Source organism: Eptesicus fuscus, chromosome 24 (assembly GCF_027574615.1).
Source record: "Eptesicus fuscus isolate TK198812 chromosome 24, DD_ASM_mEF_20220401, whole genome shotgun sequence".
In the NCBI taxonomy this organism is placed as follows: Eukaryota; Metazoa; Chordata; class Mammalia; order Chiroptera; family Vespertilionidae; genus Eptesicus; species Eptesicus fuscus.
The window spans coordinates 6057943-6085497 of NC_072496.1; the positions used below are offsets into that span (position 1 = coordinate 6057943).

General features: G+C 58.0%; 1 protein-coding gene across 1 annotated transcript; it reads right to left on the reverse strand.

The window, feature by feature from the left end:
* Positions 1–1446: 1446 nt before the first annotated feature.
* Positions 1447–26624, reverse strand: EPHX1 (epoxide hydrolase 1). Its single transcript, XM_054713107.1, has 9 exons — positions 26533–26624; positions 13419–13606; positions 10651–10831; positions 7343–7570; positions 6516–6645; positions 5879–6087; positions 3764–3872; positions 2163–2288; positions 1447–1727 (listed from the first exon to the last, which is right to left on the reverse strand). Exons 2-9 carry the CDS (start codon positions 13599–13601, stop codon positions 1526–1528), a joined length of 1368 nt encoding a protein of 455 aa, XP_054569082.1. The 5' UTR covers positions 13602–13606; positions 26533–26624; the 3' UTR covers positions 1447–1525.
* Between the last annotated feature and the right edge of the window lie 931 nt (positions 26625–27555).

The window sequence follows — 27555 nt, forward strand, 5'->3', positions numbered from 1 at the left end:
AAGCGCCTCCCCCCCGCCCCCCGCTGCTCCGAACACATGAGACCAGCCGGGAGGGGGCTCCAGCCCTTGGCTGAGGGGTTTGGGGCCGGACCAGGTGCAACCCCGACCCTTGCTGGTGGGTCTGGGGCCCTGCTCATGGCCCGTCCCTTCCGCGGCGTCCAGCTCTGTCGCTGGACGATGTCCCCGTGCCTCGTAGCGAGATCACGTGTTGGAACGGTGTCCCTCCAGGCCCTGGTGGTGGCTCTCAGGGAACAGGCAGAGGGGACGATGGAAGACCTCACTCTGAGCACGCACCACGCCCCTCTGGGCACACGTGCGCCCCGCGGATACCCAGAGAGCCTGAGATGGGGTCATTCCGGAACCCCCTCTCTGCAGTCAGCCGGGCACCGGCCCTGCCCCCCCCGGCGTGAGCCGCGGGGAGCTGCCCACACGCTGCGCCCCGCTCTGGTTCTCTGTCTCTGTATCATGTTGCCGGTGAGGCTGTGGCCGGGCCAGGGTCACCACGGCAGCCAGGGACAGCGCGAACCCTAATAAAGTGCCCGTTCAGCCAGATGGTGAGGTCCGCCCGTCCGCCTCTCAGGGCCGGTGCGTGGGCTCTGCGTGGGCTCGGTCTCCAGTCCTCGCCGCCTCCTGTCTGCTCCCTCCTCGTGGGGGGCGGGGGAGGCGTGCTCAGGGCCTCCTGGGAGTCACGGGAGGACAGTGACAGGGGAGGGGAGTCTGGGCCCGGTGCAGGGCTGTGGCCGAGGCAGCAAGGATGGGTAGTGTGTTACCCCCCCCCCCCCCCCACCCCCAGGGATCCCAGGGCTGAGAGAGAATTTGGGCACTTGCTGGAGACACCGCCTTCCTACTGCCTCCAGGGGGCGCCAGAGTCACAGGTGGGCGCAGGTGGTGGGCAGAGCCAGGGCGGCCGCCTCCATCCCCAGAGGTGGGCCCGGCCAGGTTGCCAGGTGGGATCTGGGGCACCTGTGCGGACCCTGCCCCCCCTCTGCCCCCCTCCCGTCACTCAGCCCCTCGGCCTCTGCTCTGAGCTGCCCGGGCACCAGAAGGGGATGGAGCGGAGTCCTGGTGCCCCCGCAGGGCGTCCTGCCCTCCCGGCCAGGGGGATGGCATCCCCTCCCCGGCCCAGGCTGCAGCCCTGGCGGCTCTGCTCGAAGGGGAGCCCCGAGTGCGGTCGGGGCACGTGCAGGTCACTCGGTCCCAGCCACTCTTAGAAGTAAAATGGTTTATTCTCAAAGCCGTGCTGCGTACCGTGTGCGGGGCCTGCGCGAGGAGGCGGTGTGCGTGGGGGAGGCGGTGTGCGTGCAGGGATGTGCACGAGGAGGCGGTGCGCGTGGGGGTCCGGGTGGGCAGGGGGCCGAAGCAAGCCCATTCCTCGGAAAAGAGGGGTCGAGGCCGCCTCCCGGAGGGGAGCTGGCGCTGGGCGGCCAGGGGGTGGGGGGGGGGGTGGGGGGGGTGGGGGTGGCCTTGCAGGAAAAGGGCAGGTGTCCGCGAGGGCGCACCCCCAGGCGGGCGCTGCCCCCGGCGGTCACTGCCGCTCCACCAGCCCCACGAACTTGCAGATGTCCCGGGCCAGCAGCTCCGGCTCCTCGAAGGCGGCAAAGTGGCCGCCGCGGGCCATGTAGGAGTAGGAGACGAGCTTCGGGTACTTGAACCTCACCCACTTCTCCGGGACGTGCATTAACTCACACGGGAAGGCCGCGAAGCCCGTGGGCACATAGGCCTTCATCCTGGTGGGGACAGGGATCCCACTGAGGGGCAGGCTCGGCGGCAGCCTGTCCCCGCAGCTGGGGGCTCACGGGGGTGTCATAAGCCACCCCCCCCCCCCGATTCCGATCCACTAAGAACCCTCTTTTCTGGAAGGGCTGCCCAGGCTGGAGAGTGGGTGGGACAGCCTCTCCCCACCTTGTCCCCACCCCCTTTGCTGCCCCCAGGGTCCTCCATGAGATTAGGAAAGGGGGATGTGGCCATCCCAGCACCCTGGTCCTGGGAACCCCGGGCTCCCTCTGGGCCCCGATTCTAAAGGCCGAGGGATTCCCCGGACACCCCGCCTCGCCCTCCCCGCCCAGGGCCCCGCAGGCCAGCCTGTCCTTTCCTTTCCTGAGTTCAAGAGCAGGCCCTCCCCCTCCCCCTCCCCCTGCCTGGAGGCCCCCCAGGAGGCTCACCGCTGGTGCCGGTCGCTCAGGAAGCTGTGCCCCATGTTCTCCTTGTAGAAGCGCTGGGAGGAGGCGATGGTGCCTGTTGTCCAGTAGATCATGATGACGGTCAGCAGGCTGTCCAGGGAGAACTTCCTGGGGAGGCAGAGGGAGGCACCCTCAGCTCCACACACAGGGGCTGCCCCGCTCGGCTGCGAGCGATGCCAGGCCCCATGCCCGCCCGGCTTCCTTCCTCGGGCCTCCCTGCAAGGTGGGGGCGGGGTCCCCACGCCACGGGCAGGCCAGCGTCACCGGCTACCACGATGGCAGGGGATGCATGCGGAGTGCCCACCACGTGTGGGGCCGGCTAGCTGGTTCTCACCGTCCTCCTGGGGGGTGTCAGCCCGTCCCTCCCCCACTCGCCCCCTGAGTTTCCACCCAGGAGGTCCCTGAGCCCAGAGCCCTGAGCCGGTCACCAGCAGGGGTCCAGGGGCCTGCGGCAGGACGCTGCACCCCCACTCCTGTGTCCTCAGTACAGGCCGCCCCGCACCATCCTCAGATGGCAGTGCCCCTGCCAGGCCCTCGGCAGACCCCGCCTCCAGGCACCCCTCAGAGCCCGGGACCTGCCCAGTCTGGCCCTAGGAGCAGGAGGGCAGAACCAGCAGTTCTGGGCATTTTGTTGTTAAATATATTTTTATTCATTTTTAGAGAGGAAGGGAGGGAGGGAGAGAGAGAGAGAGAGACATCAGTGATGAGAGAGAATCATTGATCGGCTGCCTCCTGCACACCCCACACTGGGGATGGAGCCTGCAACCCGGGCATGTGTCCTGACCGGGAATCGAACCGTGACCTCCTGGTTCAAAGGTCAACGCTCAACCACTGAGCCACGCCCGCCGGGCTCCTGGGGCATTTTTATTCACCAGCCCCCAGCTTGCTCACGTGCCTCCTGCCAAACTTGGGTCCCCCCAGGTGGGAGCCCTGGGCCCTGCAGAGATCCCCCACTCCGCATGAGACACCCCTTTTGTTCTCCAGCCTGGGACTGCCCCCCGCTCCAGGAGGAGACAGAACTGGGCTCTCTCTGTTGGAGCACGTGGTCTGTGGACCCCGGAAAGCCCCTCCCTCTCCTGGTGCTGGGCTCCCTCACCCCACCCTGCGTCCAGGGCCCCCCTGAGCCCTCCATGGCCTCCCCTGTCCACTGGTGGCCACTGGCTGTGCCTTCTGGGCCCCCACTTTTCCCCACCCCATCACCCACCCCACCAGCTTCCACCCTTCACCCCCGGAATGACCACCCACTGTACCCCGCACCCTCCAGCCTCCGTGACGCTCACCCCTTCTGTGTCCTCCCCTGTGGCCTTCCGCCCCCTGCACCCCCTGGTCCGCTCAGGAACCCGTGCTCTCCAATTCCAGCTGCCACCTCAGAGGGTCCCACCCTCACCCAGTGCCACCCTCAGCCTCTGCCCTCCTGCCTGTGAGGACACCCAGGTCCCTGGAGCAGCTGCCCCCCCAGGCCCTTCTCTGCTGGATCCCGACTCGGGGCTCGGTGCCCCGCACAGTGAGGATGGAGAGGAGGTGATGGGTGAGGAAGGGGTGCTGGGACCGGGGGTGGGGGTGAGGGGGTCACGTTCTCTTACTTCTCCAGGCCGCCGTCCTCCAGGTCCCGGAAGTCGGAGTTGGTCCAGGTGGAGAACTTTTCTAGAATGTAGGCAGCCAGCCCCACGGGGGAGTCATTGAGGGCGCAGCCTGCGGGGGAAGGGGCGCGAGGGGCTCAGGCCGGGCCCCAGGGAGCCCGTGGTGGGGCCCGGCTGTGCCCTGGCGCTCGGGGTGCGCCTGCCCCTTGTTCCTTCACCCTCGCCTCGGGGTCCGCATGTCTGATGGAAGGGGCAGCACCTCCCCGCGGCCTCGGGGGGACCCTCACCCCGTCCGGGCAGCTTCCTTCGGACAGAAGGGTCTAGGACTGGGTATTGTGAGCTCCAGTGTATGAATGCTGGTTTTTAAAAGGGGGTGTTTGTTTTTTTGTTTTAATTATGCTATGATGAGTACAAATATGAGCAACAATCTACACGTCCAACACTGGGGATCAGTCACAAGGAAATACTGATCCGCCCACAAGCTGAAATGATGCTGGGCAGGCACGGCCCGTGGCTGGGACTCCCGCATGGGGGTCCCCCAAACGTAACGTTCAGCAAAGAAGCCAGACTTAGAAGAGGCGCCGGCTCTAGAATTCCACTTCGTATAAACAGGACCAGCACGGGCAAAGCGGGTCTGTCTGTCCCAGGTCGGGAGGGTCTGTCTGTCCCAGGTCGGGAGGGTCTGTCTGTCCCAGGTCGGGAGGTGTTGTCCTGAGCCCGGGGAGGTGGGGTGGGGGGGGGGGTAAGACCGCCTGGAAAAGGGGGTGGGGCATCTGGCTGGCTGGCGGGTCGCCTTCTGTCATGTTACATGGATGGGTGAGCTCCGCTTGTGGAAATTCATCAACCACAATGTCAGCGAGTTCCCCTGAGGGCTGGGGCCGGGAGCGGGGGCGGGGGGGGGCCGGGGTGTGGGGTGTGGGTGGTGACAGGGGACGGTCGTTTCTGTTTTGCGCTTTTCTCGTCCTTCGATGTTTTGCCGACGAGTGTGGTCACGTTTGTATCCTCACGGGAGAACCGGTTTTATGAAGGAAGCGCTGTTCTCTCTGTGAGCGGCTTGGCGTGCGTGGGGCACGGGGCTGCCCGGAAAGCTATCTGGGACTCCGAAGTGGGTGCTGTCTGAGTGGGGTTCGGGGAGTCACCTAGCGGGCGCTCCCAGGGTTAGGGGACTCTCTGGGGTCCCCTCTTCCCCGGTCTCAGAGCGGGTTCAGAGCGCTGTAAACGGCAGAAGACGGGGCGTCACGCCAGCGATGCTTGTTCATGGGGAAGCCAGTGGGGGTGTAAGTGGCGATTACGGTGGATGCGGACGCTCTGCGCCCACTCCAGTGCTCGGCAACCTCATCAGTCCACAGAGCCAACTATCAACAGGACAACGACTGAAATTTCTTTGGAGAGCCACATTTTTTAAACTTGAACTCCTTCTAACGCCACTTCTTCAACATAGACTCGCCCAGGCCGTGGTATTTTGTGGAAGAGCCACACTCAAGGGGCCAAAGAGCCGCATGTGGCTCGTGAGCCGCGGTTTGCCGGCCACGGCGCTAGCCCCTTAACGTCAGGGTTCCTAACTGCCTGTGCGTCGTGCCGGTTTACATTCTGCTGGTTCCTTTATCCATCGGCGAGTGAAGGAAATCCTGTAACCTGTGTTCCCTGTAGGACCTTACCTTTTGAATGTCTCAGTCTTTTTTCCTAATGATCCTTGAACAGGATCCTGGCGGCAGAAAGAGTTGCTGGGTCCTCCCCTGGTGTCATGGGGGACCCCCCTCTTCTGTGCCCTGGGGCACCCCCTTCCTCTGCCCCCCCCCCAGACTTCCTCCCCCCGCACCCCTCCACCCCCCACCGCTCTCCATCCCTCAGGGGTGGAGGGATCAGGAGTCAAAGCCCCCAGGAATATGACAGCTGCTCAAGGGGAATGTTCGGGAGTTGGATGGCGACCCATCACCTCGCTCGCTGCTATGGCAAACTGCAGTGTAAGGGTCAGAAGGGCTCCGAGTTCCTCCAAGAGGCTGTCACCTGTGAGCAGGGCCCCTGGGGGTGCTGGGGGTCCCCTGGTCGGGAGCCCTCCCGGATGGAATGGATGTAAACTGCCTCCCCCCGCCCCCCCCCGCCCCCCTCGGCACGCACCCACGGTGTCGGGCTTGGTGCACTGGATGTGCATGTAGCCGCTCTCCCTGATGAGGCTGTAGAACATCTTCTCCTTCAAGGGGTACATGAGCTCCGTGTCCCGCTCGGTGTAGCCGAAAAGCTTCCGGAAACGCGGCCCCAGGAACAGGGTCAGGGTGTGGAAGTTCCTCAGCACGAAGGCCATGTTCAGGTGCAGGCCTTTCACGTGGCTGCGGGCGGAGAGGGGCCGGTGAGGCTCGGCGGGTGTCGGGGGCGGCGGGGAGGGGAGAGGCAGAGGAGGGAGAGGACGCCGGGGGCGGGTTGGCGAGAAGATACAGAGTCTCTAGAAAGTTCTGCTTCGGCATTCGGTCCGTCAGGAAGGCCTATTCCCTGACCTTGCCCTCTCTGCCTGGGCACCTGGCCCGGCGTCACCAACCCTAGTCGGACGGTGTCCCCAGTGCCCGGGTGCAGCTGGGCGCCAGGGAACCCCCCTCCCCGGGCTCAGCATCCCAGCACCCTCCAAGGCTCCACACCGTGTCCCCATCGGGGGTGGGAGGGGGGCAGCGTGAGCCTCCCCGCCGGCTGCACAGACGGCCGGCGGGTAGGTGCCGTGCCCACACCACACACGCATGCTCACACGCCCCCAAAGGGCCCTCACCTGGGCACCAGCTGCGCTATGTTGGTGCAGATCAGGGACCCCCAGTCCCCGCCTTGGGCATAGAACTCCTGGAATCCCAGCCGCAGCATCAGCTTATAGAAGATCCTGGCGGTGGCCACCGAGTTCAGGCCTGGTTGTGGGAAACGGGGGGCGGGGGTGTGTGTGACAGCGTGTCAGGGAGCCGTCACCCCCATGTCCTGTGAAATTCCTCACCCCTGGCCCCAGGCTAGCCAAGAGCAGCTCAGGAGGAGAGCAGGAATCCTGGGGCCCACACCGCACTGGGGATCAAGCCCACAACTCGGGCACGTGCCCTGATGGGGAATCGAACCGTGACCTCCTGGTTCAGTGGTCGGCAAACTCATTAGTCAGCAGAGCCAAATATCAACAGGACAACGATTGACATTTCTTTTTGAGAGCCACATTGTTTAAACTTAAACTGTATAGGTAGGTACACTGTGATTAACTTAATGAGGGTCCTCCTAAGCTGGCCTTTGCTAAAAACTCAAGGGGCCAAAGAGCCGCATGTGGCTTGCGAGCCGCGGTTTGCCGACCACTGTCCTGGTTCATAGGTCAACGCTCAACCACTGAGCCACGTCGGTCAGGCCCACCATACTTCTCAGACCCTGCGAAGAGGCCTGGGCCCTCCCCTGATGGCAGTGCCCTCCTTTGCCTTCCTCCCTCCGTGCCCCGCCCCCCTCCCCGCTCAGGAGGAAGCTTCCCCGCTGGCTCCCTGCCCCCTCCTCCCTGGTGGGAACGCCTGGCCCCACGGGGGGGTGGGGGGGGTGGAGGGGGAGGGCGGCCCCTGGGCCCCAGCAGCCCCTACCCACCCTTCTTGGAGGACGCCTCTGAGAAGCCGTAGCCGGGAATGGAGGGGCAGATGACTTCGAACACGTGCTCGTCGCTCAGGCCGTGGCTCGTGGGGTCCGTGAGGAGCGGGATGATGTTGTAGAACTCGTAGAAGCAGCCGGGCCAGCCGTGCACCATCAGCAAGGGCTTGGCGGTGCGGCCGGGGGGCAGCTGCGGGGGCTTCACGTGGATGAAGTGTATGTCCAGCCCTGGGGGCGGGGCAGACCACAGTCACGGGGGGGGGCGGGGGCGAGGGGGGGGCGAGGGGGCCAGGGCCCTGCAGCCGGGGAGCTCAGCCAGCGGGTTCTGCCACCTCAGCTCCCCACCCCGGGGTACAGATCACAGTGGTAACAGCAGGAACCACCAGCACTGCCAGCTGCATGGCCCTCGCTCAGCCTCCACGGCCTTCCTGGGAGAAGGGGAACTCGGTGAGGCCCCAGTGCCCAGCCAGGGCCAGGAGGTCACGCACTGTTATTTCCCAGAACAGCTCCTGGCTCCTGGCAGGGTCACTGAACACTTGTTTAGCAGTTTAAGTATCGGGGGAAATGCCCATGTGTCTTAGCCACAGAGTAAGGGATAGATTGAAGTCCAGCAGCGCCCTGGAATGCAATACCGCTGTTTAAAAGGACAGCATGGACGTGTATTTATCCGACAGGACACCGTCCGTGATATATTGCTCTGTGGGGGACGTCTGGTCCAGTTTTTGTAAACAGTCCTATGTCTGCACACATTTCTTCTGCATGCGTATGAATTGTAAAGTCTGGGAGGATAACTTACCAAAATGTAAAAAAAACAAAAAAAAAACCACAAAAAACCCCAATTGCCGGAAGCCAGTTCCAGCATGTCATGATTGCAAGAGTTTCATCGAAAGGTTGATGGAACGTGGGGACTCAACAAGGGCTGAGTCACATATGTTATCGCCTGCTGGAATGGCTGAAAGGCATTTCCCCAAACCTGAAAGGGATGATTGTTTGCTGCCAGACAGCTCAGGGCATCTTAATCTACATGTTATTGCCTCCTGCTGGCCAGACACCTGAACAGCGGAAGGCAATTCCCCAATCTGACAATGGATTCTGTACCTAACCCTGGCCTTTGATGTGTATATCTCCCCACCTTGCCTTAGGAGAAATTGTGTTAATAAAAAGCAAGGGGTCCTGAGACAAGGAGAACTTGGTTTCTTCAGCCAAGCTCCTCTGCCCACCTGCCGCTCCCCCCCCAAATGCCTTTCAAAATTATGTTTCGTCTCTGGACTCTTACTTAATTTATGCACAGCCTCTTCTCCAGATTGCTGAACCCTTCTAGATGCCGGATCAAGACCACCTGTGCTAAATGGCGCCCAACGTTTGGCATTACCCAACTCTCTCTGAGCAGGAGAATGGCAAGTGCTTTCATGTTGTTTTGGGGGTTACATGTGCTCTCTTAATTTTTCTGCACCATGAAGTGCATACTTAATGCATCTTAATGGCATATTTTCTACCTATATTAAATGCATGATTTTATTTTGTAAGCGGAGATTTTTTTTTTTAAGGTCGAGTGCTGGGCACTGGGGACCCCGTCTGACCGGGGCAGGCGGATGGATTCCTGGCTCCCAGGGGTTCCTTGAGGGCAGCCCCTTCCCCAGCGAGGGGCCCGGGCAGCATCTGGGTGGGGGTCACAGCAAACAAGGCCAGGCCGCTGTCCACCCCTGGGACCTCCACCACGGGGGCTGGAGCTGACGGCCCTGCCTGGCTAATGTTCTGTAGTTATTTCATTTCACCAGTAACCCGTATTTAGGGTAAAAACAGAAAACAGCCCTGATCGGTTTGGCTCAGGGATAGAGCGTCGGCCTGCGGACTGAAGGGTCCCAGGTTCAATTCCGGTCAAGGGCATGTACCTTGGCTGCGGGCACATCCCCAGTAGGGAGTGTGCAGGAGGCAGCTGGTCAATGTTTCTCTCTCATCATTGATGTTGCTCTCTCTCTCGCTCTCTCTCTCTCTCTCCTGCCTTCCTTTCTGAAATCAACAAAAATATATTTTTTAAAAAAATGCTTAGAGAACATCCCTCCCTTTAATCCAAACAGAACCCTACACACATTCTATTTTGGAACCTTATTTTATTTTATTTTTTTTCACTGAGCCGTACATCCTGGCCACCCTTCTATGCTGCTCAAGTTACCCCCATCCTCCGGTTTATTTTAGTTGGGAATCTTGCCTCCTTTGAGGCACATTGCAGGATGGGAGGTTATTTTTAATTCAAGTTTGATCGCATTGTCATTTGGGGATAAAATTAGAAAAAAAAGCACAAAACCCATATAGACATACGTGCTTGCATGTACACAGCTCTCCCTGGAAGCGGATGTCCCTGGGCTGGGGGCGATTCGTTTTCACTGCGTATCCTTCTGTACTTTTTCAGTTTTAAGTATTTGAATTTTCAGAATTTCCTCCTGCGAGGAGGACATGTTCTCCTGGTTTCTCTATCGGCCTGTGGTGCCCGCAGGCTGCTCTAGGCCCAGGCTGCTGGGTGCTGGGCCTGGTGGGTGGTGAGGGGAGGGTGCGGGGAGAGGTCATGGCCTTGGGCCTGAGCTGGGACGGGCTGGGAGTCTGGAGAGCCAGCTGGGTCGGTGTGGGAGGCCCAGGCCGGGGACTGGAGCCAGAGGCTCACCACAGACCAGGGAGGATGAAACGGTGAGGTCAGTGGGGACGAGGACAGAACACGGAGGGGGGTTGAGCCTTGAGCAGCCTGGAGCACAGAGGTCAGTGCAGGGTTGGGAGACCTTGAGGAGATGGGAACATGAGGGAGGACAGCAGCGTGCAGAGGGGGAGGAGGGAGGCCTTGGACCAGCCCCAGGCTGGGGGGCCAGGGACGGGAGGCGGCCAGCTCAGCATCGTGGGGGCTGGGTGGACGGTGTGGGAACTTGGGCTCCAACTGTTGCATTTGTCGGGGTTCTGCATGATGTCTGCATCTTGTGATAACTTTTATTTTTTAAATATATTTTATTGATTTTTTACAGAGAGGAAGGGAGAGCGAGAAACATTGATCAGCTGCCTCCTGCACACCCCCTACTGGGGATCGAGCCTGCAACCCAGGCACATGCCCTTGACCGGAATCGAACCCGGGACCCTTCGGTCCGCAGGCCGATGCTCTATCCACTGAGCCCAGCTGGACAGGGCTTGTGATAACTTTGAAATAACATCTCAACGACCAGTCCCTGGGGCCTGGGTCTCAGCCACGTCCGAGTCACGTCAGGCGTGTGCGAAGGCCACGCCCGTGACGTCGCCCCCCCCCTCCCGCTGGCGTGTTGGAGACTTACCTTCGATCTTGGTCTTGAAGTGCGGGTATCTGTTGAGAACGGCCACCTGCTTCCTCCAGTCGAATCCGTCCCGCCAGTAGGAGAGGACTTTCTTCAGGTAGTTGGAGTTGAAACCATAATGGAAGCGGCTGTCCTCCAGCGGCGGGGTTAGACGGACCTTCTCGATCCTTCGGTACAAATCCTGGAGCAGAGTGAGGGCCCCAGGGAGAGGGGTGGGTGGGGTGGGCAGAGCACAGAGGAGGTGTGTTCCCCGAGGACAGAGCAAGCCCTACGCTCCCGCAGAGGCAAAGCCAGAGGGTGCGGAGGCCACTGGCCTGGCCTTTCGCTCTGGGGTGTCCGGTGTAACCCAGAAGACACCTCCGTGTATCCCATCACAGTGGCTGTTCCTAAAGCTCATGTTCTTCCCTTATTTTTAAAAAAAATATATTTTTATTGATTTCAGAGAGAAAGGGAGAGGGAGAGAGAGAGAGAAACACCAGTGATGAGAGAGAATCATGGATCGGCTGCCTCCTGCACGCCCCACACTGGGGATGGAGCCCACAACCTGGGCATGTGCCCTTGACTGGAATAGAACCCGGGACCCTTCAGTCCACATGCCAACGCTCTATCCACTAAGCCAAACGAGCCAGGGCTAAAATATATGAGTTTTTATTGATTTTTTTAGAGCGAGAGGAAGGGAGCGGGATAGAGAGCTATGCCCTGACCAGGAACTGAACCGGTGACCTCTTGGTTCACGGGTTGACACTCAGCCACTGAGCCACACCGGCGAGGGCCCATGTTCCTCGCTTTTGACTTCAGGTTTATTTCTCATCTTTCAGTTTTTAAATGTATGAACAACACGCATCTTTAGTTGATCTAGGCTTCTGCGTGCAGGGGCTGGCCAGCCTTTTCGGTAGAGGGCCAGGTAGCCAGTATTTTAAGCTTCTCACCTGCCGCTCCTCCACTCTGTCCTCAAAGCACCATGTACGACGGCACGTGGAGGAGTGGGTGAGGCTGTGTCCCAGCAAAACTGTATTTATGGACCTGAACCTGAATGTCATATCATTTTCACGCCATGAAACATTCTCCTTCTTTTGATTGTTTTCAACCATTTAAAGATATAAACACTGCCTGGCTGGCGTGGCTCAGTGGTTAAGTGTCGACCTATGAACCAGGAGGTCACAGTTCGATTCCCGGTCAGGGCACATGTCCGGGTTGTGGGCTCGATCCCCAGTGTGGGGCCTGCAGGAGGCAGCCGATCCATGATTCTCTCCCATCATGGATGTTTCTCTCTCTCTCTCTCCCTTCCTCTCTGAAATCAATAAAATATATTTTAAAAAAAATAAAAAAGCATCTTTAAAAAAAAGATAAAAACGATTCTTAGCATGGGGGCTGTATAAAATCAGGTGGCAGGAGGGGTTTGTCCCATGAGCTGTGTGGTTCACCCACTCTGATATACAGCACCGAATAATTAATGTATTATAACTGAGTTGGGATAAAAGAGGGCTCAAGTCTGATGGGCGTCCATCGGACCAAGACACCAGCCCCGGCTGGGGGGAGTTCGTTTAGCTGATGGAGTCTTTCCGGGGTGTCCCCCTCCAAGCTCAGAGTTCTTGGAGGTCACCCCCAAACAGATTTTGGAAAGTTAGGCTCCCGCTAAAGCAGTGGTCGGCAAACTCGTCAGTCCACGGAGCCAAATATCAACAGCACAACGATTGAAATTTCTTTGGAGAGCCACATGTTTTAAACTTAAACTTCTTCTAACGCCACTTCTTCAACATAGACGCGCCCAGGCCGTGGTGTTTTGTGGAAGAGCCACACTCAAGGGGCCGAAGAGCCGCATGTGGCTCGCGAGCCGTGGTTTGCCGACCACGGCACTAAAGGAGCTATCCTCAGGGCTCGGCCTATCAGGTGCTCCAAGGAGCTGCAGCCGCCTTCGCCCGGGGGCGGCCTGGTTTCTGCTTTTCAACAATCCCTCCTTTCTCAGAACTCCTGTGACGTTTTTCTCGGCACGTCTGACGGCATTTATCCCTTTTAACCTGATTTTAGTTAACTTTTCTCTCTGCGCATTTCTTTCCTCGACGACTGAACTCTGAGCTAGGTGAGGGAAGAATCTCTCTGTCTTCCAAGCACCCAGCATAGCGCCAGCGCACAGTAGGTGCTCCCAGACCCCCAGAAGGAAAGCAAAAATGGGTGGGGACATCCCAGGCCCCACCCACCCTCGTGGGGCTGCTGGGGCCCGCCTCCCGGATCCGCCCATCCCGCTGGTCACATCCTTCCTGCCTCCAGCCTGTGTGGAGACGGAGGAGGCTTTACAGCTGGGCAGATCTCGGGCCCAATCCTTCAAGCGATCATCACCTGGGATGAACTGCTTCCCCTCTCTGAGCTTCAGTTTCTGCAGCTCTGCGCTGAGAACAAAGCCCTCACCCCACGGGAGGGCTGCGGGGCCTGGCCTGGACCGGGAGTGGCTGGCACACAGTAGGTGCTTCACCAGCGCTGGCCCCGCAGCAGGTTCTCTGTGCTTCAGCGTCTGAGGTCACCGTGGCCTGCTCTCCGCCCGGGGCCTGACCACAACCCGCTCGCTTTCTCCTTTAAGCTCCTCCCGGGTTCCAAATGGCCACAAAGGAGGTGAGACACGAAACTGGGTCCAGCGGGCGCCCCCTCTCCCACCCGGGCACTCGTGGCCCTTTCCCCCGCCCGGCCCCCTCCCCAGTCTCAGGAAAATGGGGCGGGGGGGGGGGGTTCCCTGTCTCCCTCGGCTCAGCCCTGCCCGGAAAGAGGGGCCTTACGTTGATCTCCTCGTCCGACGTTTCCACCTTGAAAGGCCGGATGCTCTCGTCCTCCGGGGCTGTGGGCCTGGCCCCCGGCCCCCACCACCCATCTCCGAGCGGCAGTGTGTCCTCCTTGTCCCGGGAGGCGAACCAGTAGATGACGAGGCCCAGCACCGAGGCGAGGAGAATTTCCAGCCACATGACGCCTGTAGGGGGGGGGAAGGCCATCAGCCCCCGAGACCACCGGCCCGGCCTGAGCCCTGGGGGAGAGGCCCTCCTCCTGACCTCTCCCACCCAAGCCTACGTGGGGGTGGGGGGAGGGCCTGCTAGGAGACCCAGTCTAGGTGCCCTCCATTCCCCACAGGACCTTGCGGGAGTCCGGGGGGGCTTGCTGAGGCCCCGAGGTTTGCTCCTGCCGAGAGCTGCCCCCCCTAATCCGAACATTGGGCCCCGGGGGGCTGTTCCGGGAACAGGGGTACAGAAATGGGACTTCCTGGCGGGGAACCCCTGGTGTTGGCTCCCCCGGCTTCCTGCACCAAATCCAGGGCCCTGTTTCCGGACCGTGACCCTGCTGACCTCCTAGTTCCCATACTCAGTCCCTGGAACCCTCTGACTCTCCCCTCTCGTCCACCCGTCACCAAGTCCCCATGACACTCCGACCCAGCCCCCCCATGCCCAGTGCCCTCCTCTGAACCACAGCCCTTGGCACCCACAGTTTGATCCCTGCGACAGCTCACCCACCCCATCTCTCAGGCCGCGGGCGTGCTTCCGAGAATCCACTCGGCGGAGCAGTTTTGCTGGGCCCTGTACCCAGCCCGTGTGCCCCCCCCCGTTAAACGGCCATCTCCCCCTTTCGGCTGAGAAGCTCTGAAGGGGCTCAAGGCCTCTCTCCCTTCGCGCGAGGAAAGTCTCAGCCGCACCAGAGAGCAGGCCTCCGCCATCCCAGCCGGAGATGGGATGTGGCCGGCGCTGTGTCAGCGGAGATGGGATGTGGCCGGCGCTGTGTCAGCGGAGATGGGATGTGGCCGGCGCTGTGTCAGCGGAGATGGGATGTGGCCGGCGCTGTGTCAGCGTGGGCCCCCCCTGCACCCCCTGACGGGCCACGGCTCTCACCCTTCAACCCCACGTGCAGCAGTGCCTGGCCTATGTGTCAGCTGGGATCCACCAAGGCGAGGGACAGCAGGGAGGAGTCCCTCCTGTTTCAAGGAATTCAGAAAAGACAACTTGCAACAGCTCCCTCCATTTCTACAGAGACCCTCTGTCCCTGCCAGGAAATCCCACCTTTAAAAAAAATATATATCTTTATGGATGTCAGAGAGGAAGGGAGAGGGACAGAGAGAGAGACATCCATGATGAGAGAGAATCATGGATCGGCTGCCTCCTGCACGCCCCACACTGGGGATGGAGCCTGCAACCCAGGCTTGTGCCCTTGACCGGGAATCAAACCCGGGACCTTTTGGTCCACAGGCTGACACTATCCACTGAGCCACACCGGCCAGGGTCGGGCAGTCCTCCCTTTGAGATGGAGCGGGGCTAGGGCTACCCTGCCTGATAGCTGCAGGCTGGGTGGGGCTCAGGCCCTGCGGGGAGCGTGCGGGAGGGGTGGAAGGCAGCGAGCCGAGCTGCCCCGGCAACAGGAGCAGGTGGACGCGGTTCCCCGGGCGGGCGGGCGGCACCACAACCGCCTGGAGCTTGTCTGTCCTGGCCGCTGCCCTGCCCCCAGGGATGGCACGGCGAGGCACTCCGCCGATATTGGTGCAGCCCCCGTCGTGGAAGCGAGTCAGACACATTTTGCACAGGGTCGTCAAGGGGGCTGGAATCAGAAGGAACAATCTAGAAGGGTCCACTTCTTCGGCGTCTGCGGTGAGCTTGGCAAAGCCACCCTCCTGGCCTGAGGTCAGCACAGAGAGACGCGAGCACCACGGCCACGTCCCTCTGGGATTAGGGACCGACTTTCTGTTTCTGGGCAGGATGATCCCAGCGCTGCCCCGTCCACGTGGGAGCCGCCGCCCCGGCCTCGGCCCACGTCCTTGGGAAGAAGCAGGACGCTCAGCGGTGGAGCTCCACGCCCCGGGGAGGTAGGCCCGGCCTCGCTTGCTGAGGTCTTTTCACAAGTGCCCGGTCCTGCCGCCTCCGCTGATCGGAAGGGTGTGCAGTGTGGTTCTCGCCCCTCGTCTTCGGGCAGCAAACGGAACCCCGGGCCCAGAGAGCGTGTGAGGAGGACGCAGGAAATCCAGCCCGGCCAGCGTGGCTTAGGAGTTGAGCGCCGACCTATGAACCAGGAGGTCACGGTTCGATTCCCGGTCAGGGCACATGCCCGGGTTGTGGGCTCGACCTCTGATGGGGGGGGGGGGGGAGAGTGGTGTGCAGAAGACAGCCGATCGATGATTCTCTCTCATCGTCGATGTTTCTATCTCCTTCTCCCTTCCTCTCTGAACTCAATCAAAATATATTTTAAAAAATAAATCAATGAACGCAGGAAATCCGGGACGAGGGGCGTAACGATGGCCCACTCCAGCACCGTCCGGGCAACGTAACAGATTCAAGGAGATTGTTTTTCCATGTTAGTGTTTCTTTTTTAAAATTGAATTTATTGGGGTGACAATGGTTAATAAGATTATGTAGGTTTTAGGTGTGGAATGTATGACACACCATCTGTATATTGTATTTTGTTTGTTCACCACCCAAGTCAAGTCTCCTTCCATCACCATATATCCCCCTTACACTCTCTTCTACATGCTCCCACCTCCCAAGGAGAAAATCTGAAGCCCTTTCTCTTGCATCCTAATCTACACTAATAAAAGAGAAAGATGCAAATTGACCGTACCTTCGTGATGCCCACCAGCAAATTGGGAATGAATATGCAAATCAACCCAACAAAGATGGCGGGTTAATTTGCATATGCAAGAACCGAGCGGCCGGGGGCGTCCCGCACCGCCCAGCAGCTTCGGGCCTCTGGGCAGTGTGGGAAAGCGGAAAGGTGGCTCCGGCTGAAGTGAAGGCGGTGCCGGCAGCCAGGGGAAGGAAAGCCCATTTTTGCACGAATCTTCATGCATCGGGCCTCTAGTTAAGATAATAAGAATATTGATATTTAGCTCAGGGGTGGTGCTGTAGAGCCATTGATCACAGATTACAAAGCAGGCGTTACCATGGTGTGCGAATTACCTAGTAGTCCCGCCCTCTCCCACCCAACCCCAAGGCCTCCCAAGGCAGGGAGGAGCTTGTTAGGAAACCCACCCCATGTGCTCTCTACTCCCCACAGGGCCCGGGGGGGGGTGCAGGGGGGCCCTTGCTGAGGCCCCCAGGCTTGCTCCTGCCAGGAGCTGCCCCTCTACACTGAGCAATGGGCCCCGGGGGGCTGTTCCTTGAAATACGCCTCCACAGCGGTCCAGGAATGGAACTTCCCTCCCCCTTCCTGCACCCCAGTGCAAATCCAGTGTCCGTTTCCTCCGCTGATAGCCTTTGTTTTAAAGTCTATTGTGTCTGATGCAAGTATTACTACCCAGCTTTTTAAAAACTTCCCATTTGTATGAAGTAGCCTTTTCTATCCCTTTTCTTTTTTAGTCTGTGTGTGTCTGTCTTTCGGAGGTGGGTCTCTTGTAGACAGCATATACACTGAGTGGCCAGATGATGATGATCTCTGAACGCATCATCATCTGGCCACTCAGTGTATATCCTATATAATAAAAGGCTAATATGCGAATTGTCCCCTCGACCAGGAGTTCGACCAGCAGGCAGGCTGGCCAACCGCCCATGTCCCCTCCCCCTGGCCAGGCTGGCCGGACCCCACCCATGCACGAATTCATGCACCAGGCCTCTCACACACACACACACACACATATACACTGAGTGGCCAGATCATAATAATCTGGCCACTCAGTGTATATGGGTCTTGTTTTCTTATCCATTCAGTTCCCCTATGTCAGTGGTCGGCAAACTGTGGCTCCCGAGCCACATGCGGCTCTTTGGCCCCTTGAGTGTGGCTCTTCCACAAAAATACCACGGCCTGGGCGAGTCATTTTGAAGAAGTGGCGTTAGAAGTTTAAGTTTAAAAAATGTGGCTCTCAAAAGAAATTTCAGTTGTACTGTTGATATTTGGCTCTGTTGATAATGAGTTTGCCGACCACTGCCCTATGTTATTTGATTGGAGCATTTAATCCATTTACATTTAAAGTGATGACTGATAGGTACATACGTATTGCCATTTTATTCTTTTAACTATTTCCTCTTGCTGCAGCTGCTGCTTCTCCTCCTCCTCTTCACTCTTCCTCCTTCTTTTATTCCAGGCCCTTTAGCATTTCTTACAATGCTGGTTCAGCGGTAGCAAACTCCTTTAGCTTTTTCTCGTTTGGGAAGCTCTTTATTTCTCCTTTAATTTTAAATGATTGCCTTGCTGGGGAGAGTAATCTTGGTTGAAGGTCCTCGCTTTCCATCACTTGGAATAGTTTGTGCTAATCCCTTCTGGCCTTGAAATGTTTCTCTTGAGAAATCGGCTGACCGTCTGTGGGAACTCCTCTGTAGATAACTGTCTTTCTCTTGCTGCTTTTAAATTCTTCCTCTGTCTTTAACCTTTGTCATTTTAATTATGAGGTGTCTTGGTGTGAGCCTCTACGATCTTGTCTGTAAAATGGGGATAATCATGCAACCTCACGGGCTGTTTGTGAAGATTGCCTGGCTCAGAGCAGGTGCTCCCCAAATCCCTTACTGCCGTGGGGGATCGCTCGGTGCTGGAGGAGACCCCAGAGGGACTCCATCCCGATTAGATTATGCAGCCCACGCCCCGGAGCCCCGTCAACGGTCTGTGTGCGTTCGTAGGCTGGACGTAAGGAAGTGCATGGCGTGGACGCCTGGGGTCCGCTCTCCTTCCCCACCAAGGGCTGACTGGGCGGAAGGACAGCAGGCAGACCCATTGCTGCAATGGACACCCCAACCTGTGACTCTGGGTAAACATAAGGAGACTTTGGTTGGGTCCAGACCTAGGAGTGTGCACATCAGCCTTTTGCCAGACATGACCCTGGGTGGTTGGCTCAGGTCTCACTTTCTGTCCGCCCAGAGAAATTGCATTCACAGCATCGGGGGGCAGAATCCCGTTTGCTACGCCTCCAGGTTCCCAAGGAGAGCTCTCCTTATCCCTCCCGTGTGGTCTGCCCCTGCTGGTGTAGGAAATGCCCTAATCGCTTCAAGAGGCAGTCTCACCATTTAGGAGGCACGGTGAAAAATCCCGCAGTGACACGGTACAAAATGGGAGTGCCCGCTTGGCGATGCCAGCCCGTGCCACGAGGGCTGAACTCGCAGAAACACACGCTATCCAATGAGATTGTTGTTGTTGTTTTTCGTTCACTTTTCCGGAATTCTGACAACATACTTTGCTGACGGGGTGAGGGGGGGTGGAGGGCGGGAAGCCTTTGTGAATGAAAGCATTTTTTTTTCCCCTTGGAATCACAATACTCTTTCTGAAAAGTGATGAGCTAACCTAGTAAGGAAAGTGTAGTTTTTGTTGTAAAGTGGCCTAATTTTTGCTTAAACACACTAACTGGAGGACAGTGGTCATCCTATATAATAAAAGCCTAATATGCAAATCGACCAAACGGCAGAATGACTGGTTGCTATGATGTGCACTGACCACCAGGGGGCAGACGCTCAATGCAGGAGCTGCCCCCAGCTTGCAGGCCCCAGGCCAGTCAAGGCAGGTGCCAGTGGGGGCCCCCCGATCGCCCTGCTGGTTGCCCCACAAAGGGAGGCGACCAGTGGTGGTGGTGGGGGCGGGGCCGGTGAGCGGGCAGCGCCAGGCCGGCCAAGGCGGGTGCAAGCAGGGGGGGAGCCCCAATCACCCCGCTGATCATCCCACAGATCGGCCCTGATTGCCAGCCAGGCCTAGGGACCCTACCTGTGCACGAATTTCGTGCACCAGGCCTCTAGTTTAGTTATAAGAGGCTAAACGTGATGAGCAATAACTGGCTATTCAGATAAGAAATGAGATCAAATACAGTTCAATCCCCCCAGTTCTGTAGTGAGGTCAAGCTCTGGCACGCAGTTATGAAATGTGAGGAAAAATTAGGAATGAGTTCAAGTGGAAAAAGCTGGTTGAGGAATGTGATGACCATGACCCTCAGGAGACGGACGCAATGTAAACTGTTTGGAAGTGACAAATGAAGTGATTTATTATTTACTTCTGTCTTTCTGGGGATAATTTAAATATCGGAGGCCAAATAGAGTAGGTGCTTTGTTCTCTGGCACTGTTAAGAGGCATATAAGTTTCATAATCAGAACATAATATTTCTGTTATGCTTGGAGCAAAAATGCAAGGCTGAAAACACACAATTCATTTTAAGATGGATAGTAGCCAAAACCGGTTTGGCTCAGTGGATAGAGCGTCGGTCTGCGGACTGAAAGGTCCCAGGTTCGATTCCGGTCAAGGGCATGTACATTGGTTGCGGGCACATCCCCGGTGGGGGTTGTGCAGGAGGCAGCTGGTCGATGTATCTCTCTCATCGATGTTCCTAGCTCTCTATCCCTCTCCCTTTCTCTCTGTGAAAAATCAATAAAATATATTAAAAAAAAAAAAAAAAAAAAAGATGGATAGTAAAAGCTCAAGTGAACTCTTTTTCCTGTTACCTGAACTTGGTCTGTGAAGTATCAGGGAGTCGTTTGTTTTTTAAAGGCAATAAGAGAGTTGGACCCGTGCCTTAGCTAAGTAAGTATAAATTTGGTCTCGGGCCAGAGGGTGGTTCAGCAAATACTGTGCGTGCCTATGACCCGGGAATAAGATACAGCCCTGTACCTGCAGCTGTTCATGCTCCACGGAGACAAACAGATGAACTAATACCACTTTTTGGTGATCGATACAACATATGTACAGTCAGGTGCTGCGTAACGACGCTTTGGTTGCCGACGGACCACATGAAAGACCGTGAGATTACAAAGGAGCTGAAAAATTCCTATCACCAAGTGTCCTCACAGCGCAGTTAAGACTCACGTGTTAGCGGTGATGCCAGTATAAGCAATCCTGCTGCTCTGACCGCACTCTAAAAACACAGCACACATGCCCGGACCGGCTTGGCTCAGGGGATAGAGCGTCGGCCTGCGGACTGAAGGGTCCCAGCTTTGATTCCAGTCAAGGGCATGTACCTTGGTTGCGGGCACATCCCCAGTAGGGGATGTGCAGGAGGCAGCTGATGGATGTTTCTAATTCTCTATCCCTCTCCCTTCCTCTCTGTGAAAAATCAATAAAATATATATTTTTAAAAAATACAGCACATAGAATTATGTACGGTACATAATACTTGATAATGATAAATGACCGTTACTAGTTTATGTATTTACTATACTATACTTTAATATATATATATATATATTATATTTATTATATATATATATATTATTGATGCCAGAGAGGAAGGGAGAGGGAGAGAGGGATAGAAACATCAATGATGAGAGAGAATCATTGATCAGCTGCCTCCTGCACGCCCCACACTGGGGATCGAGCCTGCAACCCAGGCATGTGCCCTGACCGGCAATCGAACCATGACCTCCTGGTTCATAGGTTGATGCTCAACCACTGAGCCACGCCGGCCGGGCCCTCCACAGATTTTAAATGCCCCTGAGCTGCCCCCCCCCCCCCATAAACTCATTCATACACCTTCCAGCTGTGAGTTGTATAACGCAAGATGGACCAGACTGTCCCCGCCCAGAAGGGCTCACGTGGTCATCCCGGGGAGTTTCACGCGACGTCCTGGCCCAGCTCATGTTCTGCCAATTACAGTGAGAGCTGTCAAGGTTTCCACTGGTTCTGAATTACCAGGGAACACAACCCAAGTGGAACACAGTTCACCGCCTACGAGGAAAACTCAGGACGCTTGTGGCCTTTCAATACTTGGCAGTTCTCTGAGTGGAGGACTCCTGTGTCAGGGATAATAGGAGTGGCCATATGATACGCCTGTTAGATTCCTTTCCCACCATCCACCGCGCGCTGCCCCTCCCTCCTCTCCCCAGGCCAGCTGGTCCTCAACCGTGAGCAACTGGATGGGCTGTAGGCTGGGCCCTGGCTCAGAGCCACCTTCTAGCCCGGGACGTAGTGAACGGGCTGATGCTTCAAGTGGGACAGCCCTGGGCACCAGGCAGCCCGGCCGGCGTGGCTCAGGGGTTGAGCGTTGACCTGGGAACCAGGAGGTCACGGTTCGATTCCTGGTCAGGGCACATGCCCGGGTTGTGGGCTCCATCCCCAGTAGGGGGCGGGCGGGAGGCAGCCGATCAGTGATTCTCTCTCCTCTTTGATGTTTCTCTCTCTCCCCCTTCCTCTCTGAAATCAATAAAAATATATTAAATAATTTTTTAAAAAGACCAGGGCCAGGGTTCCTCGGAATGTTCCAGGTTGCCGGTATCTTGGGGTGGGGGGGTGGGGGGGTTAGCGTGCTTGCTGCCATGTCTCGGGGCCGTGGTCGGCAAACCCACTAGTCCGCAGAGCCAACTATCAACAGGACAACGACTGACGTTTCTTTGGAGAGCCACATTTTTTAAACGTAAACTTCTTCTAACGCCACTTCTTCAACATAGACTCGCCCAGGCCGTGGTGTTTTGTGGGAGAGCCACACTCAAGGGGCCAAAGAGCCGCGTGTGGCTCGCGAGCCGTGGTTTGCCTGCCGACCAGGGGCCTGGGGGACAGCCCTGTCTCTGTGCGAAGGAGGCCGGGAACCAGGCCAGGGCGGGCGCCTCCCGCTCCCCTGGTGGCTGGGCCCGCCTCTCCTGCCTCCTCCCCGGGACAGCTGGGGCCTCGGGCAGACCCACCAGTGAGCGGGGACGGAGCCCCATGTCCCCCCCAGCTGGCCTGAGAGCCAGACCCCGGAGCTGCCCTCGTAAACAGGGCCTTGGCGCTGGTGCCAACTATTTCTCTTCCGTTCCCAAAGGCCCAAGTGTCTGTCTGCAGTTCTCATACGAAGAGGAACACACCAGAGCCGCCACTCACTGTAGCAGAGGTCACACAGCCACAGGGAAAGGCAAGTCCCGGGCTGAGCCGCCGGGGGCGGGGGTGGGGGGGAGGCACCCGAGGTGGTGGCCCGGGGGGAGGGTGGGGAGCCCACGCCCTGGTCTCCGGAGGAGCCTGCGCGGCTCTCAGACTCCACACAAGGACACGCAGCCCTCCAGCTCCTGGGCCCTGGGTCCCGGCCTCCCTGCGGCTCTCACTGGCTCACAGTAGGGCCACAGCTCCGTGAGGAAGCCCAGAGAAGCCCTGGGCTGTGGCACGGGACAGTACACACATCATCTCCTGTACTACAGTAACCCTGAGAAGCAAGGGGTATTTTTTTTTGGTTTAAGGAGATTTAAAAGTGAAGCTCAGAGACGCCAAGTGGGCGCCAAGAAGACATCTGACTGCAGTGAGTCTGCGTATCCATCTTCCCAAGAGCTAAAGGCAGCACGCACGTCTGTTCCTGACCGGGACACGGCCTGGGGTCCTCTGTGGGCTAGCCAGAGAGTCTTCTGGAAAGTCTCTGAACTCCCCAAGGAGAAGAGCATTTCCCCCGCCTCCTGCAAGCACGTCCCCTCAGGCCTGGGGGAGGCACACGGGTGTGGCTTTGCTGCGCCTGGACCGGGCGCGGAGTGGGCTCCTCAGGAGAACAGTGCCCACCCCGCCAGGCAACAAAAGCCGAAGACGGAGAGGCGGGACCCGGGGGCACGATGGCTGCACCCCAGGTCCCAGCCGTCCGTCCGGAGGGGGCTGGAGGCCAGCCTTGGAGGGAACCTTCTCTCTGCCAAGGGCCATTTGGGTGTTTACGACATCATCCCCGGGCCATACAAAACCATCAGCTTGAACCTGAGCCTGCTGTACTTGGTTAAACATTTCATGACCTCACCCCGGCTGCCCCGGCAGGGCCAGCCCACAGGATGTCTCAGGCCTTACCTGGCCCCTGCTTCAGAGAGGGAAATCAGCCCTATCAGGGAGAGAAAGGATGAACTCTGACCCCCTGGGGAAAGTAAACAGACCTGGATGGGAGGAGAGGCTGCTACCCTTTGAACTTGGTTTGCACAACTGTGTGTGGAGTTACACAGTTCACCCTTGGACAAGGTGGGGGGTTAGGGGCACCGACACCCCACGCCCTCGAAAATCCACATATAACTTTGGACGCCCCCAGACCTTAATTACTAATGACCTACTGTTGACCGGAAGCCTTCCCGATCACATCAACAGGCGATTAACACATAGTCTGTGTGACAGGCATTACATACTGTACTGTTCCACTAAAGTAAACTAAAGGAAAGAACGTGATTAAGAAGATAAAGTTTCATCTGCGAGTTTTTTTTTTTCAAATTGTCGCGCGTCTCCAAAACATCTTCCAAAATAAAAGATTCGTCTGAGAATCTTTTCAAATTGTTGCAAATCTCCAAAAAAAAATAAAATAAAAATAAAAATCTTCCAGTATATTTATTGAGAACAATCCACGTGTAAGTGGACCCGCCCAGGTCAAGCCCGTGGGGTTCAAGGGTCACGGGTAGGCTGGCACCCTTCTCTCCTGGTGAGAGGGAGCTGGTCCGAGCGCCCACCGCTCCTCCCTCCTCAGGGGTGGCTGTGTCCCTGGCAAAGCTTTGGCTCCCTCTGGGGCGGGGAGGGGGACAGCTGGGGGGCCTGCTCCCTGCTGCAGCCTCCCCACCTTCCCCACACAGCCTCTGCTCCTCAAGTGCTGGCCTAGACCCGTGGTCGGCAAACTCATTAGTCCACAGAGCCAAACATCAACAGGACAACGATTGACATTTCTTTGGAGAGCCACATTTTTTAAACTTAAACTTCTTCTAACGCCACTTCTTCAACATAGACTCGCCCAGGCCGTGCTGTTTTGTGGAAGAGCCACACTCAAGGGGCCAAAGAGCCGCATGTGGCTCGCGAGCCGCAGTTTGCCGACCACGGGGCCTGTCTACCAAGAGCACCGGCAGGCGGCCCGCCCACAGTGACCCCAGAAGGCCAGCTGGGCTGGGCAAGGGACTCTCCGGCCTCAGTCTGGGCCCCCCGCCACCCGGGGCCAGAGTTTGCCTCTACTGAAGCCGCCCTCAGTGGGCCTGGCATACGCTGCAGGGCCCACCCAGGCCCCATCAAAACTGCCCACTGCCCGCCGAAACCGGTTTGGCTCAGTGGATGGAGCGTCGGCCTGCGGACTGAAGGGTCCCAGGTTCGATTCCAGTGAAGGGCATGTGCCTTGGTTGCGGGCACATCCCCAGTAGGGGGTGTGCAGGAGGCAGCTGATCGATGTTTCTCTCTCATCGATGTTTCTAACTCTCGATCCCTCTCTCTTCCTCTCTGTAAAAAATCAATAAAATATATTTAAAAACAAACAAACAAAAAAAAAACTGCCCACTGCCCTCCCACATGATTCCTTTCCCGAAGATCCCGTTGGACTTCTTTTTTTTTTTTAAATATATTTTATTGATTTTTCACAGAGAGGAAGGGAGAGGGATAGAGAGCTAGAAACATCGATGAGAGAGAGACATCGACCAGCTGCCTCCTGCACACCCCCCACCGGGGAACATGCCCGCAACCAATGTACATGCCCTTGACCGGAATCGAACCTGGGACCTTCCAGTCCGCAGACCGACGCTCTATCCACTGAGCCAAACCGGTTTCGGCCCGTTGGGCTTCTTAACCACAGAGCCATCACACAGTAGGGCTGCAGGGCCTTGCAGGCTGGAGAGCCCCACCTCGCCGCCGTTTTACGGATGAGGCCCTGGGAGGGTGGCGTGCATGGCAGGCTAGGACATGAGCCGTCTCCCGTGCCAGTTCTCTTTCCACATCAGCATTAGCGCTCAAAGGAATGCATCCCTAACGGTGGGATGGAGGCCCTACGGGAGGTGGGTTTGGGGCGTGAGATCCGCGGGTCCGCAGGTCGCCACGGGCCTGCTCTGTGCCACGCCGGCCCCGAGTGTGTGTGCCCGGGGCTGTTTCTTCAGCTGTGGCGAGCAGCCCGCATTGGGCCCTTCCATACTGTGGAAGCCCGGCTGTGTTCCATGTCTGAGGACTGAAGACATGGAGTCTGGGGAGCTCCTGCCTTCACGTGTCTGGGCCTGGGCAGGACGCTGGGCGGGGGAGAGTCGAGGTGTCCGGTAAACAACCACTAAGCCCGGGCATGTTGGGCTCGGATGTGGAGGGGAGGGGCCTGGGCATGGGTGCTGGGCCTACACACCGCACGCGAACCAGGACGCCGCGGGAGGAGGTCGGGGAGGCACTGCACTTCCTTCAGTGGCGGGATGCTCTTTCTCTGAAAGTCTCCCTGCCGCCCTGGCTGGTGTGGCTCAGTGGCTAGAGCATCGGCCTGGGGACTGAAGGGGCCTGGGTTCGATTCCGATCAAGGGCACATGCCCAGGTTGCGGGCTCGATCCCCAGTAGGGGGCCTGCAGGAGGCAGCCGATCAATGATTCTCTCTCCTCCTTGATGTTTCTCTCTCTCCCTTCCTCTCAGAAATCAATAAAAAAAAAAAAGGGAGCGTCAAAATTAGGATGACAGCATTGCTAGCCCCCCACCTCCCACCCCCAAGGCTGCAGAAGGGGGTTTGAGGCCAGGAGCCCCGATCGATCCACAGCTTGTGGGTCAGTGCGCGCTGCCAGGGCGGGACGTGGAGTCTGGCACCCCCCCCCCCTTCGCCCCCCCGGATGATCACATTCCTGGGCTTCTGCTACATGAACTCTCACAGCCCCAAGGCCAAGTTCCCTCTGCCGCACGCAGGGCCAGCCCGGCCCTCCGAGGGAACAAGGCGGGCAGCGGGAAGGGCCATCGCGACTGCAGGACGGGTGGCAGGCCTCGGGGGACACGCGCGTGCATGTCCCTGTGGGGTCCAGAGGCACCGTGGAGTCACCATCTCCCGCACAACCGGGCAGTGCCCAGCGCGCGGGGGCCGCCGACCTCGCTGCCCTGACTGTGGCCTCTTCCCGCCCGCGCCCCCGGGGCTGTGGGTGGGAGGGGAGGCGGCGCACGACACCAATCCGAGCCGAGGTCTGTCTGCAAGTTGCAGGGGGCCCGGCCGGGCGGTGCGGCCCCACAGCGTCCCCAGCCCGCGGCTCCGCCCCCGCCCCCCCCACTCCCCGCGCACGATCGCGCCGCCGGAGCGCCCTGGGCCCCGAGCTGCGCACCACGCGCCCCGCCCCGGGCGCTTACGGTCGTCGGTTCCCGGCTCGCAGGCTCCTGCGGGGACCCGCACACGGTCCCTCCAGCTCCCGGTTCTGATCTGCGGAGCACAGGCACTGACCCCGCCCAGCCCCCCCCACCCTAAGGGGCGTTCCCGGCTGGGCCCAGGGCAGCGGGACATCCGGGTCCGGTCCCGCCCCCCTCGGGGACCTGAGGGGCCGCCCTAAGGGTTCCCCTAAACCTCTGGACCTGCCAGGCACTCTGCCAGCAGTTTGATGCGGGACTTCCATCTGAACTTCGATACTGGTCCTGGTTGCATCACCTCACTCTGAACTTAGGGAAAAAAAAGATTGAACTGCACACTTTATGGGGGGAATTTTATAGTAAGTGGATTATATCTCAATAAAACTTATGTAAAGTAACTGCGGTGAGATTGTAACCTCACTCCTTAGGATATGAAATGCAAGACACTAAGATATTTCGAAGTACAATCTGCATCAATCTACATATACGCAGTCCATAAAAAAGATAGAGAGTCCAACTCAGCAGGGCCAGATGTAGACACAGTTCTACCGCTTTTGGTCCGAAGCCGTTGGCAAGGAGCAGAAGAATGCGTATGATGTGCTCCCTGGAATAAATTATTTTTAAAAATCAGAACAAAGGCTGTTCCTCTGTCCAAGCTTCTGGCGAGTTTCCAGGTACATCGGGCAGAACGGAAAATAATGTGCGAAGGGAAAACTTTGTGTAAAATCTAGACCGATCCCCGATTCGCTGGGAAGAAAACAACATTCTCTACGCCCAAAATGGGAGATATGAATCAATCATGAGGAAACAGACTCTAAGTAACAGCCTACAAAGTAACGGGCCTCTACGCTTCACAATGTCAAGGTCAAAAGTGTGAATGCCAGGAAAGACCAGGCATGGGGCATGAAAAGGAACTGCAACGCTCTATTCTAGACTGATCCTGGACCAGAAATGGTTTCTGTAAACAATGTTTTTGGGCCCTGCCCGGTTTGGCTCAGTGGAAAGAGAGCGTCGGCTGCGGACTCAAGG